The sequence below is a fragment of the Serinus canaria genome, chromosome 2 (assembly GCF_022539315.1).
Source record: "Serinus canaria isolate serCan28SL12 chromosome 2, serCan2020, whole genome shotgun sequence".
Taxonomy (NCBI): domain Eukaryota; kingdom Metazoa; phylum Chordata; class Aves; order Passeriformes; family Fringillidae; genus Serinus; species Serinus canaria.
Window position 1 is genome coordinate 82963584 of NC_066315.1, and position 19067 is coordinate 82982650.

General features: G+C 39.3%; 1 protein-coding gene across 5 annotated transcripts in view; it reads right to left on the reverse strand.

The window, feature by feature from the left end:
• Positions 1-19067, reverse strand: part of COBL (cordon-bleu WH2 repeat protein) — a 160032-nt gene that overhangs the window by 33895 nt on the left and 107070 nt on the right. For 4 of the 5 annotated variants that reach the window (XM_050970353.1, XM_050970351.1, XM_050970352.1 and 1 more), the window contains one exon: positions 16933-17103. The exons of the other annotated variant lie outside the window; for it this stretch is intronic. In XM_050970353.1, coding sequence (XP_050826310.1) covers positions 16933-17103 — 171 coding nt within the window. The remainder of the gene's footprint in view (positions 1-16932; positions 17104-19067) is intronic. 5 annotated transcript variants of the gene reach the window in all.

The window sequence follows — 19067 nt, forward strand, 5'->3', positions numbered from 1 at the left end:
CTTGAAAAAGCATATGAAGTGTAATGATTAAAACCAGAAATTATAAGTGTACCTATGCAATAAAACAACGTTTTATTAGGTGATTTTTAAGACCACCAAAAAAAGGCTATTTGCCCAACTTTTCTTTTTAAACTTCACTATCTTTTTATCTTTTTCCCCTTGTGCACTCTGCATCAATTAATTAACTTCCTTAGTTTGTTAACAATTCCATAAAATCTCTACTGCAATTTTATATTTATAGCATCATCCACAGGAGAAAAACATAAAACAAGTTTGCATTGTAATTATCCTTTTCTTCCCCATGAACTGGCTGCCAGGAAACTCAGAAAAGAAGAGACACAAAAACCCAGCCCTAAACCAAGCACACATACACATATTTAGGCACATATTCAGGCACCCTCGTGAGATTTAAGAGCTCTTTCCAGAACTCTACTCCCAGTTGTGTATTTATTTCTTAATTAAAAGTGATTAAAAGTTAGGAAGGGGGAAAGAGAATCAGGTCAATCTGTAATAATCTATTACTGAAACCATTAGGTATTACACACATACAAATAAAAAATTTTGAACAGCTGCCTTCTGATTTTGGGGAAAAAGTATACTTGTCTTGGGCACAGAAGCACTTCTACTGGGAACTGCAGCACAACTGAGAAAAAATCTTCCTATCAATGCAGACTTACTGGCAGTAATGGCAACAAGCACTGGTTTTGCTTAATACTAAAAGCTAATAGTGAACTACAGGCTAGAGTGATGATTAACAAAATGGGATTTCATCGCTCTTGCAGAACTCTCCAGTTCCCCCATCAGTGCATCCATCATTTTCCCTTACATTTCTTTCTCTTTTTGTAGGACAGTACCTTAGCATATTCTGAAGTCAGACAGAGCCCTGAGAAAATTTTGTGAACAAACCACCTAACTTACAATTAAAATGGCATCAAATGACTCAATTTAATAGGCCAAAACATATTTCAGCCAAACCACCAACAATGTAAATACCTACACAGATTTTCTACAGCTAGCTCCAAATTTAGATATGAAAACATTTTCATACACCTCCATAGTATAAAGACACAAAACTCTACTCTTACCCCTTTTGATGTACATTAACTGACTCCTCTTGGAACTCCTGATCTGTGGAAAACGTGCTCCTACCTCCAAGAGGCTTTTCAATAAACTTGGCCTGGTTGTTTACTTCAGCAGTTGTATTTCCAGAAATATTTTAACCTAGAAGACCGTGTTTTTTTTCTGCGTTATAGCACATTTTACTGCACATACACACTGAATTACTCTGCTATTGTACTTCTCAGAGCTGTAAGACATCCAATTATGTCAGTAAAAGCATAAAGCTGGTGAGACACTACTATGAGTACGTGAACACTTCTTGTCACTAAAACAGTCTGCCTTCTGAAACTGCCCAGTAAAGAAAAAATTATTCTTGCAGGGAAGAAAACCCAGGGTTGGAGTACACATAGCATCTCCCTGAAGTTCTTGTGTGGTACCCTCTGCAAGGGCATTGTACCACTTTCAAAGGATGTTTCCTAGGCCATTTGAAGACCAGACTCCTGTGCTGGGATGAGGGCAAACCAAGAGAAGTGAGGCCAGGACAGTGCATGCCAATCACACTCTCCACCTAAAACACTGCCAGGCACCCCTGGATCTAAACTAGCAGGAAACAGGCACACACATGCTGCAGAGGACCACCAGGGCAATTGGATCTATGGAATTATAGCAAGAGAGACACTTCTTTTTCAGTGACACAGACATAGCCAAGCAATCACAGCAAAGGACAGGAATCAAAAGCAGGGAGGGTGTCATGAGTCCAGAGGAGGGTTATGAAGATTATCAGAGGGCTGGAGCACCTCTCCAGTGGAGACAGGCTGAAAAAGCTGGTTTGTTCAGCCTGGAGCAGAGAAGGCTCTGGGGAGACCCCATAGCATTCTTCAGATCCTTGAAAAGGGGCCTTCCAAGAGAACTGGAGAGGGATTTTTCACAAGGGCATGCAGTGATAGGACAAGGGGGAATGACTTTAAACTGGAAGAAGGTGGGTTTAGATTAGACATTGCGAAGAAATTCTTTTTTTTGACATTGCAACAGGTTGTCCAGAGAAGTTATGGATGCCCCATCCCTGGAAGCATTCAACATCAGGCTGGATCAGGCTTTGAGCAACCTGGTCTAATGGAATGTATCCCTGTCCATTCAGGGGTGTTAGACTTATAGATAATCTTTAAGATCCCTTCCAATCCAAACCACTTTATGTTTTTTGATACTATGATGCCCACACACTATCCATGAAGTCATCTCTTCCAGCAGTGCACACTGAGGCTCTCCCTGGCAGCCTAGTAAGAAGGGGAATACTGGACAAGTAGAGAACAAAGTGCTCACAGAAGAGCACTGCTGTCATGCCACCACTCCTCTTTGGCAGCAGCAGATGGACTACATCGGATTATTTCAGACATAAGTAGAGATAGAAATACTTAAGTCAGAGCTGAATTTGGCCTGCTCTTCCACAGTCCTCGTGTGAAGTCAATTATCTCATCAATCATGCTTTGCCCTGGGGCTCTCTTTCCCTATTAACTTGAAGAAATGCAAACATGCAAGAGCGGTAACTGGATGTTACGCTTTGTACTGATTTGTGGATAGTAAAACGTTGATGGCAGTGCCATCTCTGGTGAACAATAGCCTGATGCAAGAAGTGGGTCATCATCTGAACACCCACTTGGAAAAAAATTTCCCCTTTCATATTACGTGCTGCTAGTATCAGATCCTGCTTCCACTGCAGCAGTTAGGTTCTGCTCCTGACTTCACCAGCAGCAGGATCAGACCGTTCACTGATTAAAATGCAAAGCTGCAGATATCTCCTGCATGGGATGAATCCCCACAGGGAAAATTTGTCTGCATTTTTATTCATGTGAAGAATTTTAAGGCTTTCATTTACACAGTTCATTCAATAATAATGTGCATGCTGTATAATGGGGTACCTGATTAAGCATGCTTAAGTGCTTTGCTGGAGCAGGGCCATTTCTAGAATTTGAAGGTTTGCTATGATCATATGCTCAAAATAAGCAAGCTAGTTTGGGGAATTTCTCACCTGAGTCAATGGGCTTAAATAGGATCAGCATAAAAGGGGAAATTTGGAAATGCCTTTGAGTTTCTTTCTTTTCAGCATCAGTTCCTCCTCAAATTAGGCTGAGAAGGTCACCCAGTTGTAGTTTTTAAGCTTGTCTATGAAACACTCCAGTAACTTTTAAAGTGGCTACCAGCTTCTCCTGAATGAGTCAGGAAGGATAAGAGCCTGAAGTTCAGTTACAAAAGTTTAATAAAGAGGCAGAAGGACAGAGCACAGAAACTTTCTTCATCTACATGTAAAAGCTTATTTTCTATTATCTACCAGGGATACTGAGAGAAGGATGCTATGAATCATAACCAAAACTTCAACCCCAAGTTTGATGGGGTTTATATATCAGAGAACTCAGTCATTTATACAGAAGTTCAAAAGAAATGCTTACTTGATGTGGTCTGGAGGAAGAAAAGAAGAAAACAAAGAAGAAAAAAAGAAAGGAGACATTCTCAAATCTTTTTGGTTTTGAAAATCAAGAACCTCAAGGTCCTGGGATTTTAATCTCCTTCTATTTTTCCCCTTTTTATTCATTATTATCCTCTCTCTTTCCCATTCTTATCCCTAATTAAAAAAAAAAAATCAAAGAGTATTAAGAAAAAGAAAAGGCACCCTCTCTTTTAATCTCCAAAGAACCAGGTAATTTTTTTTCCTAAAGCCATTACCCAAGAAGTGTGTTTGAAAAAATTTTTAGCAGGTGTGACTGGCCACTGTTGCACTTTGTACAGTACAGTTTGTACAGTAATGCTCCAACATTACCTTAATTCTCTGGTTAGTCATAATTTCAGCATGGTATTATAAAACTTTCCACTCACCTTAGAGCAGCCCCTATCAAACCAGCACAGAATCAAGCTGGTGGTTTGTTACTACTCTTCTTATTGCAGCATGAAAATTTAAAGACTTCTGCCTCAATTACTATCAGCCTGCTAATTTTCTCACAGGCACTAATTTAAGTATGTGGAAAAAACCACAAGGAGTTTCCCCGCACAAGGATTTTTTGTGTTAAAGAAAGCAATCGATACTTTGCCAAAGCCTTATATTATGAACAGTGGCATGTATTTAATGTACTCTGGAAGTGCAGAAAAGACTTTCTAGTACAGTCTGTGTCCTTTGTAAGAGCAGACTGAAGACAAATGATTTTATTTCAGGAACATCTGAATCCCATTGATTAGCATGATGAATACAGAGCAGGAAAGCTGCCAGGTACAGAGGAAGCTGGGCATGTCCAGAAGGGAGTGGAGCAAACAAGCAAATTACAGTATATGCATGCTTTTTTCTTTTTTTTTTTTTTTTTTTTAACCTAAATTTTCATTTGGAAAACTTGGGCACTTAAACCTCAAAGTTTCTTTAACTGACTGGTCAGTTAATCAGCATATTGTTCTAATTCTCTGAAGGCAAGCAGAGAAGGGTTTTAGAAATGAAAAAATACAGTTTTAAACTGTAAGAAATCAATAATATATTCACATACATTTTATTTAATTGAAACAGGATCTCTTCTGGGGGAAAAAAAAGAAAAAAAAGAAAGAAAAAGATGTTTCTTATTTCTGGGGAGAACAGTGGCATTAAAATAATTGTGTCACTCCTAAGCATTGATTTAGTATGTGTGAGACTGGAGCACCCATAAAGACTTTCAGAACAAAACCAATGCATTCACACAGTAGTCCCCAAAGTGTCATCTACTTCCAATAAAACCAGGAAGTTCCAAAGGGTGGCCCTTCTGCAGACCTTGGCAGTCCACTGTGAGGCTTTCTGTAGAACAAGTCTGCAAGAGATGGTTTGCCTTCCAAAATGCTCCATCTCTCACAAGTAAAAGTTAAGTAAACCAGGCTCTTATCTTGAACTGAAAGCCAGTAATTATTTTAACTTACAGTCTTTATAATTCCTATATAATTTTTCATACTTCTTATGTTTTAAGAAGTATATTCATTTAAATCTTGACTGTTTCATCCACAGATACACCTTAAAAATAGATCTCTTGCATATTTCCACATAATTTAGAAAAAAATGTTGAAACTATTTCATCATTAAGTTTCATGCTTTTACAAATAGTATAATTATTTTCCTTTAAGTTTTTACCTTCTTGTCAAGTGAAAAAAATGATAAAAAAACCATGAAAGAGAAAAATGCTTACATATATGTACTAAAAATCAGAAAACAATAATGATTTTTATCAGATGCTTGAAAAGTAGAAAAATTTGTTGCTTTGTTTACTCTAACAATTAAGCAGATAATCCCCTACCAATCTTGAACCGTTTATGGGAGAGCACCATATATTTAGCAACTTTATTTTCACCTTTTAATCACTATAGTCTTAGAAGAAAAAATTGTATTTGTCCATCATAGTCTTTTTTTCTTGGTTTTTCCTCCATCTTCTTTTGTTTTATGTCTTTGTCCTCCATTACACCCAGCCTTTGCTTATGGTAGTAGGTTAGAAAGTAATTATTTTATCCATGCCAGGAACCACAATTATGGAATCCACAAAAGGAGCTGACAAAGGAGAAGCCGTCTCTGCTCTCAGCCTCTGCTCCCTCATGCCCGAAAACCCAGAAGTGAATGTGCGTGGCCAGAATTCTCAATTTCTTAGAAGAAAGTAGACAGGCATTTTAGTCAGTGTTTTCTGACTTAGAAGTGGTAATAGGAAAAGCTGAGTATGAGCATGTTCATTTGGTATTGGAATCATCACCTACTTGGAAAAGAGAAAAAATTTCAACAGTTTGTTCACTGCAGGTCCATGAGCATTACCTGCATTTGAATCAGTAGGAGCTTGCACTACAAAGGCCACTTAAAGCACCAACCTTCCAGTTTTATTTGGCCCATACCTTATGTGTAAACCTGGCAACACTTCAAATTCACACCAAGGACGAAAGTTCTCACACACACATTTGCAGCACATGCATATATTTGGTTGAACACAGAAGTTTAGCCCCACTTGTTGCTGATGAAGTGTAAGTTGTTCTGTGTGTATGGCTGTGACAACTTCCTCACATTCCACCATTCAAGGGCAGCAGAGTATGCCTCAGAGGCCACTCAGTTGTTAAAGGTACAGCTCCTGTAGTTAAAACTGCTCTTCTTTTGATGAAGGAAGAGGATAACAGGGAATTTGGTTTCATTTGGAAGAAATGTTCACAGTTTATCCACAGACCACTTGGATTGCAAAGCCGGTCTGCAAGGGAATTAAGAAAAGAAATGTCTTGACATTTAGTCAGGATGGGAGAAGGGAAGCTCAGGTTGGTGCTTTATTCCACACTACATGAAATAGGTAAGGAGACAGTTAAAAATCTAAATACCAGGAAATGTGTCTAGAAAGACTATTTGATTCACTGGGGTCCAGTCCCATACTAGTGTAACCAGAAAATATTTGGATATTCAAAGTGATTGTGCTTCCTAGATTCAGACTGGTTTCTGGATGAAAGTGTGCAAAACCACAACTCTTATTTCCAATACAGGCAGGCAGCACAATGTCGGGGAGTGTACGAACACTTTCCAACCAGTGTTCGTACCCAGGACTCAGTCTCCTTCCTAAGAACTTTTTCAAGGCATGAGAAAATGAAGGAAATCTGGTGACCCAAATTTACTATTTTCTTATTAGAAGTGAACAGAAAAAATAATTTTTCACGTTCAAGGTACATCCAAGGAATATAAAGGACTCAGTAGTTGATACCTGTTTTGTATGCTGCCAGCTTCTAAAGTCATTCATTCTCTCTTTGTTCTTGATGCTTTCAACAATCATTTACCACTGCAAAATGGGGCCAGATCACTACACGAGAATATGCAATAAAAAGGAATAAAGCAGGGGATTCTTGCAGGGAAATATACAAGATCACCTTTCCCCTTAGCCATCTCAGCAAAAATCAGCATTTATTACAGGCAAGCTCTTCTGGATAAACAAGGAATTAATTATGTCACTTTCTGTTTTGTCAACTTCTTATGAATTTTAACAGTGGACTTCTCTAGCCACAGAGCTGCTATAACAGAAGCTTATGAATAAGAAGTGTAAACAGAGACAGTAATTTTGTTTCACTGTCCTTGAGGGGGGAGTCCATAGTTTTACAATGACATCAGAAAGCAACATGGCTGTAATTTTCAAGGGATGGAATAAGTTCCATTCTGTCTTCTAAAATAACATGTATTTTTGTATGGAACGCTAAATGGTGCCTACTGCATGTACTAAATATATATTGAGAGTCATGGTAGTGACTGGAAGCCAAGCTCAGAAGACAGAACTGCTGTTATCCATACACACAAACAGCCCAGCTTTCAAAAAGAGGCACTTTTATACTGCGACAGAACAACAAGGAGGGCTTAAACTGGCTGTACATATAAATGATGGGCATTTGAGAATCATGACCACAGAGTTTACTTTAAAAAGGCAGAACAAAGGGACAGATGATGGGCATATGATAGATTGGATGGCCATATGTTTAATAAATAAATGCAACATAAATCTTTGCAACTCATCATACAATTGGAACTGGATGAGTTCTCTGCCAATCATTCTCCCTTGGCACTTACTGGATAACTCTAGATACCACAGACAGTTTTAAATAATTCCAGTTCAAAGACAACAAGAAGAGAAGTATTTCCTTTTTCCATTCATATATTTAGAATATTTTTCTCCATGTTTAACCTACCCAGAATAATTTTCAGTGCTGCATCAGTAGCACATATTTTCCGAAGATAAAAATGGAATGAGTTCAAAGGTAGAATTATTCTACAGCCTTGCCACTAGAAAAGGAAAAAAATCCATCTTCCCAGTGAGAAAGACAACATTCATTTTGATCCTCAAAGATTCTAACTGTAAGGAAAAAACCTGAAAGTATTACATGTAGAAAATATATTTAAGGATGTTTTGAAAAGCAGAGATTTTAGTCTCTAAGTGACTGAATTGCTGGTAATGAAGTAATTTGTCTGTGAAAGAAGATGGATACTAAACTGATCTGCTCATGGTTTTAAAATTCTAAGACTCAAGCTGATGAGATCCACCTAGCAGAACACAGTCTATCGGTACTGGCACTAAACCTGACCCACTCTGATGCACTTATGCACGTTTTAAGCACGTATACCAACCAAATGCACTAGTTACCACACTTTGGACACAGCTGCTATAGGTACAGAGGCAATATCTATGCACCAGGCTCTGAGAAAGCTTAAAACAAAAAACTGAGCTTGCATCTGGAAGATGCCGTCACAGTGGCATCACCTAAAAATATAATTTTATCTTCATTTTCTCATTTGTGGGGAAACTGATTTTAAAATACTCTAGAAACAAAATTATTTTATTTATTTTAGTTGCAGAAAAGAAAAAAAACAACTACTCCAAAAACTAAAAAACTTTGCGTAAGTTTGTAATCTATCAGGTTGAAATTCACTTTTATTTTTTCTCTCTCTCTCCTTCTGTGAATCTGGGACAACACCGGCTCCCTCTGGTGGCCAACCAAAAAAAAGATTTCAGTAAAATCTCCTGCGCCACAAAGTTTACTTAATCTGTTTCCAATTCACTGGATTTCGTATGGGTTGAGAACATTCATCGGAATAGGTTTAATCATAAATTATAAATCTGTCTTTATTCCCTAAGACCACTGAATGTGACTGACACTGGAGTTGCGAGACAGGAATTTGTTTTGATTTATAAGTTATCTAGGCATTTATTTATTCTCCAGAAAGGGCTCAATGATATTTTCCATTTTCTTTTTTTTTTGAGTGCTTATTTGATTTTCACCCCAGATATCTTAACGTGAAGGACAGCATTTGAACAAGGCTGTTTGGTAGTGCAGATAAATCCTGAGTATACTAAATGTGTTTCTTACTAAGTCTGGTAACAGCATTTTGGTGAAAAATTTGTTATAGTGGCGAATTTGTTATTAACTTTTCCATTTCATTCTCACTACACTTCCAATGTCTCCAAGGTTAAAATAAAAGGAGCAAAACAAAGACAATGTCCTTTCATATCACTGCTGACCTAAGACTCCATCAAAGAGATCTAAATTGATACTCCTTCCTGTTACTGAAAATGACAGAAAAAAACCATTCTCTTTCAGAAGCCAAGTTGAGGATCTCTTACAAATCCTGAGCTGAAGCTTGGAACAAACAGGAATTGTCCTCAGGGCTGAGCTGGTGCTCATGACCCAAACTTCCAGAGATTTCCCGGTCCTGCAATCATGCTCTGCTTAAACCCCTCCCTGCACACATGCTATTGTGCATGAACAGTTCTGAGACCGAGTATCTGTGCAATTCCACTCAACAGATTTGGATTTCTTGAGCGTCACTGAAAGTTTTTTCTGACACCATGTAGAGTACGGGGGGGTTTCAAACTATGCTAATGTCATAGTGTAATTTCTTGTAACTAGGATGATTTCTTGTAAAGACACAGAAATCTTTCTTCTATATTTTTTGCAAGTTCTGTTTATTATGTATATATATATGTATCTGTAACTTATGAAATCATAACAAACAAATATGACTGAACATAAGCAATGGTCCTTTTTAAATCCTAAAAGGCAGAGCTTGCTAGCTTAAGCTGGTCTTTAAATTATTTAACCTAGGAATTTCACAAAAACTGTCAATTCCCCTGAATATATTTTCGAGGTAAATTCTGCATTTTAGTGAAAGAAAAGGTAAATTAAGTGTAAATAATGAACTTATTGAGATTTCACCTATAGCTTTTAAGAGCTTGAGGAAGCTACCTGAAAAAAGACTGCTATTTGCAGGAAACATGCCAGCTATGTAGAGAGAGGCCATAGCTGTATCTTTTCAAAGCAAGGAGATTTTTTCATTAAAGATTTTGTTGAAAACTTTTGCCACCTTTCAGAGACAATGGTGACAATGGAAAGAACTGCTTTGACAATACTCAGTACTTTGTACTCAATATAAACCACTTTGTTTCACCACTAGTTTGAGCTCCATGGGACATGTAACTGAGGAATTACAAATAGGATGCACATAGAGCAATGAGAATGGGTAAATTAGGTTCCTAATCTTCACATTGTGAACGCCTACTTGTTTTTAGTTTGGTTTTTTTTTTTTTTTTTTTTTGAGAGAGAAGACTTACAATTAAACTATTGTCCTGTCTTAAGAAGGTATTACAAAGTACCTGGCAGCTCAGAGAATTCAAATCCTCTCCACTTTTATTAGAAGACCCTTAGGGTACTAAGTATACTTTCTAAAGAATCATTTAAAGCTTACTAGCTACATGTCATATTTGTATTAAAAACTGTCAAACCCCATTTTAGTCATATTTCATACTATCTGTAGGCATGCTTTGCTTTCTTATTCTCCATTTTGCCTACCTGGAAAGGAGTCAAGATTAACATGATTATTTGCTTGAGGGTAAAACAATAATTTTTCATCATTTAAATTAGAGTTATGTATTGCAAGTCACTCATTTAAATAACATGAATGTCTTAAAGCACAGTACATGTGAGGTCAGAATAGTTCTGGGTGTGTGCACCATTACACTACAACTCATAAAGCCTATGTTTGTAGCTCAGGATTATTAAAAATACATGTCTTATGGGCTGTTCTCATGAAGAACTTCCTTTAGCACAAAGAAGTTTTTGCTAAGTACAAACCTTTAGAAGATGTTTTAATTAGAACTCACTGACAATTCCTAGCACAAGCGCAAGAAGGAGACTTGTAGAACGAGATGTATCTTGAGCAAACAGTGTTTGTGTCTTTTGTTACAGAAATAGAACACACACCTTGATTTCCACAGCATGTCTTCAGCATCAAGATAAAATTACTCATATTAAGCATCAGGATGAAAGCATAAGTAAAGAATATGAATCAGTGCATTTGGTATTGGTTCTTGGTATTCCTTTTAAGCCCCTTATAGATGCAACAGATCTTCCTGTTTCTTTTGTCTTGACAGCTCGATTGATAGCCAAGATACAGAAAGAATCTTGCACTTCAACTTGACTAGGCCATGCCCAGTACTAGTTTTGTTCCAAAGGAACAAAATAGAGGCAATAAAAGGAAAATAGAGCAAATAGAGAATACAAAACTTTATACCTAGAGTAACAGAAAGAAAAAACAAAAAAGAGTTCTTAGAATCTTTTCATTAAAACTTTAAACAACATGGAAAGTAAGACACCCTGTCCCAAGAACACACTCTTCTGCAACACCAAATCAAAGCAAACCATGGCTCAAAATAAAGAGAGTCTTTTGGAAAAGAATGACAGATAATCTTTCTGAGGCTGATATATAGATTTATGTAACACACCATTCAGTTCTGGAACATACATCTCACAAATGAGTATGAATCACAGCCAAAAATAATCAACAGTGATTAAAGAGAATGTGCGAGTTTAAAAAGAAAAAAGCCAAAATCTCAGTCAAAAAAAAAAGGGTTTTTTTCCCAGCAGAGGAGGAAGGAAGGCAACAGAAGAATCAAGATAGCAGAGGCAACAGGAGGTTCAGAAGTATGAAGGTCATAGGAAGAGGCAAGGTCTGTCAGACACGCTTGGAGTATGAAGGGAATGATGCACAACAGTAAACTGTCAGGGGAAAAAAGTAAAAGGATAAAATTATAAGTATTGTGTAGGTCAGATGGCAGGATGGCTAGCATGCTCAGCAACATTAAAGAATCAGATGCCCAAAGGAAGTGTAAGTGCATGGGCATGTTTTAAAATGTGGAATTCCACAGCTGCTCTAACTGCCTGGGTTCATGTATAAGCTATCTCAGTCGTAACAACACAATACTTACTGATACACTTTATGTCAGTGAATTCTGCTTTACTTGGCCTGAATTTTAATTCTCCAGGAGGAGCAAGATAGATGATATTGGAGATTCAGCTTCATTCTTTAGCCTCAGATTGCCTGAATGAGTAAGAGTAGTGATGGCAATAAAAGCCTCCTAAGCCACACCTGCAGGCATACTTGCTTTAAAGACCACCTCTGAGAAAGAAAAGGCTGGGTCACTTGACACATGCCTTATGAAGCAGTGTACCATGACAAGCCAGCAAAACTCCCTGCAGAGCAGCCCTCAGTTCTCAGTTGATGTAGAGCCACATGTAAAAGAGTGAAGCTTCTCTCTGTATTTCTACTCATTTTTGCTTTATCTAACAAAACCAAACTCTTAGAATCTAGCCCTGTGAAAGAGTAGATATATTTCTAAAGTGACTGAAGAAATACAACTGAACTGTTTGTGAAACTGTCATCGCCTTTGTCAGCCAGATTGTATTACCAGTTCATATATCAGTGATATAATGAAAAAAATTAAAAATTAGATATATAGACAAGGCTCCTTCTTGTTCTTGTAGTATCTTAAAACTAACCTGGTTTTATTTATCAACCACTAGCATGCATGTCATCTACAGAAAATAAAATAGTGCACCTACTCCTTAACCCCCTAAAGACCTTCTAACTAAGGAACATTTGACTATTTTGACCTAAAGTTAAAAACAACGACAGGTTCAAATCAGTATTTCATTTCTTCAAAGAAATAGCACTTTCTGAAATTTACAAATCAATCAGTTGTCAAGTCTTTACCCAGTGTGAGCACTGAGTTCACTAGTACTTTATCCAGTGCCAGAGTCAAAAACTTAACTTCAGGATCTCACTCTACAGGAAGGCAGAGTATATTGTATATTCTTTCCCAGAGATCTTTTAATTTCTTACTGCATATCTTAATGATAGTTAATAACTAGCCAAATAGAGGGCTAATGTGGAGTTTCACAGGAATACTGAATTTACTCTCATGAGCTGGCTGACATTTCAAGGCAGCATGTTTCAGTTGCTTGCCTAGGTGCAGCAGTCTTTCATGACGTGCATTCTTTACCTCAGGTAAGTAGCACAGAGCTTACCATCAACTCACACCTTTGGAACTTCACTAGCAATGTGACATAACCAAACACCATGCAACGATCTCCATCTCCAAAGTGCAGTCAGTCAATCTTAGAATCAGGCCGTGAACAATCTGATTAGTATGGTAAGGAAGGGGAAAGGATCCCATAAACACATCAATTTTAAATGTGCACACAACATGCAGCTAAGGTTCTACCAGAGCAAATGTTAGAGAAAAGGCCATGCAATGAGGATAAAAAGATTTAAGAGAAAAACTGTGAGGAACTTCTATACCCTTGTTTGTGGAATAGATTCTTAAATGTATTAAATGGTCTTTAATACAGAAAAGCTTGAGTATCTTACTAAAGGCCGTACTCATGAATTACTTACACTCCACATAAATTTGGAAAACTCAATGAACAGTGATTACTGTGTGTTGGAAGGAGAGGGGGAGGGGGGAGGGAAGGGAAGGGAAGGGCAGGAGGGAAGGGAAGGGAAGGGAAGGGAAGGGAAGGGAAGGGAACGGGAAGGGAAGGGAAGGGAAGGAAGGGAAGGGAAGGGAAGGGAAGGGGAAGGGAAGGGAAGGGAAGGGAAGGGAAGGGAAGGGAAGGGAAGGGAAGGGAAGGGAAGGGAAGGGAGGGAAGGGAGGGAAGGGAAGGGAAGGGAAGGAAGGGAAGGGCAAAGGGAAGGGAGGAAGGGAAGGGAAGGGGAAGGGAAGGGAAGGGAAAGGGAAGGGAGGGAGGGGAGGAAGGAAGGACGGAAGGAAGGAAGGAAGGAAGGACGGAGAAGAAAGGAAGGAGGAAGGAAGGAAAGGCACGGCAGGAAGGAAGGACAGGCAAGGAAGGACTAGGAAGGAAGGAGGAAGGAAGAAGGAAGGAAGGAAGGAAGAACGGTATAGGAAGGCAACGGAACCTAGGAATGGAAGGAAGGAAAGGATAAGGAAGGCCAGGAAAGGAAGTGAAGGCAGGAACGGATAGGAACGGGAAGGAAGGCGAAGCGAAGGTAAGGAAGGAACGGAAGGTGAAGGAAAGGCAAGGAAGGACAGGCCACACAGGACAGGACGAAGGAAGGAATAAGTGGCAGGAAGGAATGGTAGGAAGTGGCGGCGGGAAGGAACGATCATGGCCACAGTAGTGGCGCCGTCAAGGATGGATCATCCGTCAGCCAGGGAGGATGGAGGCGGAAGGAGGCAAACGTGGACGGGGGAAGGACTTTACAGAAGTGGCGGAGGACGGAAGGGGCGGCAAGGAATGGATAATTGGAAGGAATGCACTTTCGCTCCCAGTTAGTGGAGGAAGGAATTGTGGACGGAAGGATAATAGGTGGCGGTGGATCGGAAGGAAGGAGCAGTGCGGAAGGATAGGAGAAGTAGTGGCGGAAGGAAGTGGCGGAAGGGAAGTGGCGAAGGAAGTGGCGGAAGAAGTGGCGGAAGGAAGTGGCGGAAGGAAGTGGCGGAAGGAAGTGGCGGACAGTGGCGGAAGGAAGTGGCGGAAGGAAGTGGCGGAAGGAAGTGGCGAAGGAAGGAAGTGGCGGAAGGAAGGAAGTGGCGGAAGGAAGGAAGTGGCGGAGGAAGGAAGTGGCAGAAGGAAGGAAGTGGCGGAAGGACGGAAGTGGCGGAAGGAAGGAAGTTGGGCAGGAAGGAAGTGGCGGAAGGAAGGGCGAAGGAAGTGGCGGGGAAGGAAGGCAGGAGTGGCGGAAGGAAGGAAGGAAGGATAGGAGGAAGGAGGAAGGAAGGAGGAAGTGGACGAAGGATAAAGTAAGGAAAGGAAGGACGGAAGGAAGGAAGGAAGGAAGGAAGGAAGGAAGGAAGGAAGGAAGGAAGGCAGGAAGGAAGGCGGAAGGGAAGGAAAGGAAGGAGGAAGGAAGGAAGGAAGGAAGGAAGGAGGAAGAGGACGGAAGGAAGGAGGAAGGAAGGAAAGGAAGGACGGAAGGAAGGAAGGAGGAAGGAAGGAAGGAAGGAGGAAGAAGGAAGGAAGGAAGGAGGAAGGAAGGAAGGAATGGAAGGAAGGAGGAAGGAAAGGAAGGAAGGAAGGAAGGAAGGAAGGAAGGAAGGAAGGACCTTCACAGACAGTGGCAGATCAAAAGGAGTGAGAATTTAAACTCCACATGATCAAAGAATTTTAACTTCTAAAAGGGAATTTTTTCTCATGGAACACATACTGCTGTTGACAGTCACCCACCCACAATTGTTATCAGAGAAAGTGGTTTTGAGAGTGATTTCAGAAAAAACATGGCTTCTAACAACACCAGGTATCAGCAGTTTATTCTCCTCCCTACCTCATTCTATGACAAAACACATTTACTGAGGTTAGAGTAAGGAAGATTGAAAATTTTGTTCTTTGAATCTACCGCGCAAATCTTATTTGCACTGCTTGGGGCATTCTCAGGCAATAAAACACATCATTGCAAAACGTTGCTCTTACAGGGCTCAATCACTACGGCATCTGAGCACCTTTCAGAACAGCATTAGGCAATGTAATTAGCATCTGTCCTGCCTGTGCTGCTGTCTCTCATGGGTACATCTGTACACGCTTCTCTTGTGTAAATCTACACACTTATCTTTATCTAGGTAGGACAAAGCATAATTACAGAGCTAAAACTTGTCCCTCTCCAACACTGATGCGTTAAGTCTAAAATAAGTACCCACTAAGCTCTTGCTCTCAGTAAATTGAGGACAATAAAAACTCATGTTATGTTTCTATGTACAAGCTTAATCAAATCCTTTTGGCTGAGACACCGTGTTTGTTTAAGAGCAAATGATCACACTGATTACATCAGGGCTGCATTGATTAAAGGGTACTTGATCAGCAAGGCAGATCAGGAAAGCATTGCAAAATAACAGAGATAGAAACTCAAATGAAGCAGAAATATTAATGCAAAGAAGGCCACAATGGATTTTTAATAAAGAAAATATCGCAGGAAAGCTGATGGTATCTAGAACAAAAAGAAGATTTTAAGTATGATATGATTTCTGTGCATTAGTTGGTAAAGATGTCTTAGGGTTAATACTCAATAAGATTCAGGTTTTCTGTTAGTATGATCTCCTTAATTTCCATTATTAGCTCCAATAAAACTTAGCAAATTTTTTAATTTCCTCAGCATAGATTTGAGAAATAGGGCTTTAGATTTAGCTGGTAATCAACAGCAAACACACCCACATTAATGTATCAGAGTAACTACAAACTGCAGAGTACTTTTGGTAAAAATAAGGTCCTGGAAAGAGACCTTCTGTCAAATTAGTAGCTTATGGAGACATTTCTCTATCCCATGGTTAGGAGACACCCTCCTAGTCTTCAAAGGAAGTGCATCCATGAGGTGTCATAACGTGCAGAGCTTTGCTGCTTTTACCAGCTCTACATGGGTGTGCAGGGCAAGCCCACAGGGAACATAATACATGATCAAAGACTTGGATTGTGTACAAAGATTTAAAGGCAGTCAATGGATAAGCACGAAAAAGCAGCATGAAAACATGCTTTTCACAAGTACACGGGCATGTGAAAAATATTGCACTTCTTTGTCTGATAACTGTTACGCCCCAAGGTGAAGAGCACACAAAGGACTACCCAGAGATGCCAAGAAAATGGATCCATTAGGACAGGAAGGCCTTTAACAATACACAAAGCCTGTAAATGGCCTAATTTTCTTAAGGAAGACACTGTAGTTTTCAACCTAGACTGATAGACCCATTGACTCTGGGGAGACAAAAAATTTGTTAGTACAGAAAAACGAACTTGGGGAATTGATAAAAGACAAAAGATTTTTTTTTTTCAGTTGAACAAAGCAACAAAGCTTGATGGTTACTTTAAAATGCTTCTGTACAATGACCAGGTATCGCGTGCAAAACTCTCTCCAAGCAAGCATTTTGCTCACTTTATATTAATTGGTTACACTGCATTGGGCATTTTGAAAGACAACAGGCTGGAAAAAGGGGGAAAAACAGACACAGATGTCTAAAGAGCAGAGAGGAAAGTCTGGAAAAGCTACCCTGAGAGTAATCATCAAAAGAATGGAAATGCAAATACATATATTTTCAAACATACGTTTAGGTACCAGCTCTGTTGGTGCTGTAACATCTGCTTCTCTGTAACACACTGTTGGATCCACAATGTCACTGCCAGGAGGAGGGTAAGGTGGGGGTGGGGGGATCACTAACTGGGGGGGACCACGAGTGGTGCCCCTAGGAGGCTTTTGTGGCACCTGCCGTCCATCACCTACAGGGGGATCAATTGACTTGTTACTTCATTGCAAGATAATGATCACTCTGTTCATTTTTATTTTTTAAAAACACATTGATTTTCCCTTACCCACATCCAAAGTCTCTCTGGATCTAGTTCTGCTCTTATTTCCATCCAAATAATTAAGGGAGGAGGAAAAGATGTATCTTAAACCAACAGCAGAATTGAGTCCAGCACACAGACATACATTACAACTACCAGTAAAAATCACTGGTTTTGGCAGGCATAAGGATGGAGAAAAATAGTTAAGCTAACTAAAAAAAATTGAAAAAAGCTGTGTAAGAAAATGTGAAAAATGTGTTTTATTTTATCTTCTGAAGTGTCAAACTGCCTGAATTTGTTGACCTCTCAGATACTTTACGTGACTATTTTCCTGCTCTTCCTGAGAGAAAGAGGAAGATGCCTTAGGTCACTATTTTGAAGTAGGTATCTTACAGGCTTTTCTGCTCTTCTTTTTGAGTCAGTTTTCATTATTTTGACATTTTAGAGAAGCAGATGACTAAACTGTTTTTTGCAAAATAGTGTTTGAAGCTATCAGAGGAAATGCCCATAACTTGGTCTGGGGAATTATTTCAACACTATGTGCAATGACTAAAGAAATACATGCACCTTTGCACTGTACTCTCTGAACCACTTCCAATGTAAAAAAGCCGCTGCCAGTTTGTAGTGTGCAGAACTTAGCTACTGTTTTTTGGAAAGTCCTTTGAGGTTGGAAGTGCACTGAGGAATCACAACTACCTGCTTTTTCTGCTTTCATACCCTGCTTTAAGCATGTGCTGTGGTCATTGCTGAAGATGGATGCTGGCAGAGACAGATGTTTGGTCTGATCCATTCCTACACTCTCTGGCTTGTGCTTTGGGCTGCTGAGAAGGGAAGCAGCACCAAGGGGGAAGAAAAAGATTAAAGCATTATGATTTTTCACTTAGCAGTCTTTAGCTTCCAGAGGAGTATCTTCCAGAGACACAATTTAATGCTGGCAAATGTGCAAGCCCTTTTTTACTGCTTTGAGGAAATTTGGCGCAATACTTTGGTGTCATAATAACTGATTCAGTATTGAACACTATGGGGAATTTGCCAGTTTAGAATATTTTTGATAGAATCTTTTGTTTTGATTCACATGGGTAACTTGAGAGGTACACAGGTATCTTTAATACTTTTTTCCATCATGTGGCTGACTATTTCTTGCAGCACGTTTTTTCCCCTCACTAGAGTCTTGCTTTTTCACAGCTTTTCTCTCATGCTTTCAGAGCCATCTGTGCTTTCTCATTGTTTTCCTGCAAGGGCCCTGAAGAGAGGCTGTTTTACCAAGCCTCTCTGCCTGTAACATTTTTTCTTGTTAATGAACACATTCATTCAAGAAAGTAGCAGAAAACAAAAAGCACTGAAGACAGGGCTACTGTGGGACGAGTTCTTTGTCAGTGTAAAATAATAAGGCTCCATTAAAGCAAATGATACTACAGAATCCTACATGAGCAGAGCACTCCAACAAGCACTTATGTACCCAGTACTGAACAGACTAGAAGTAGCTCTGCTCTGCTCTATCTCATCTGTAACATTTGAGCACCAATACAAAAGAAAAAGAACACTTATAAAAAGTTAAAGCAACAAATGTCATCAAAAAAGTGACCAGTAGTAGGGCAAAGCGTGAGAAGTGGTGGTGTGACCTCTGTAGTGATTAAAAATAAGCCAATTTGCTGAAAACTCCTGTGTTACATGGTCCAGCAATAACACTGCCCTTAGAGAGTTTAAATAAGAGATGTCAATGGAGTTGAATATGTCATATGATAATGGACTCCTGCTGCTACATAAATGCTGAGGCATTAAATGTGAAGCATTTACTGAAAATAAATGTTGGAACAAAGCCAAGAGGTTTCTTACTAAACTGTGAGGCATTTGTAATGTAAGCAATTATAAATGACAGAATGTCATATCTGTATGTC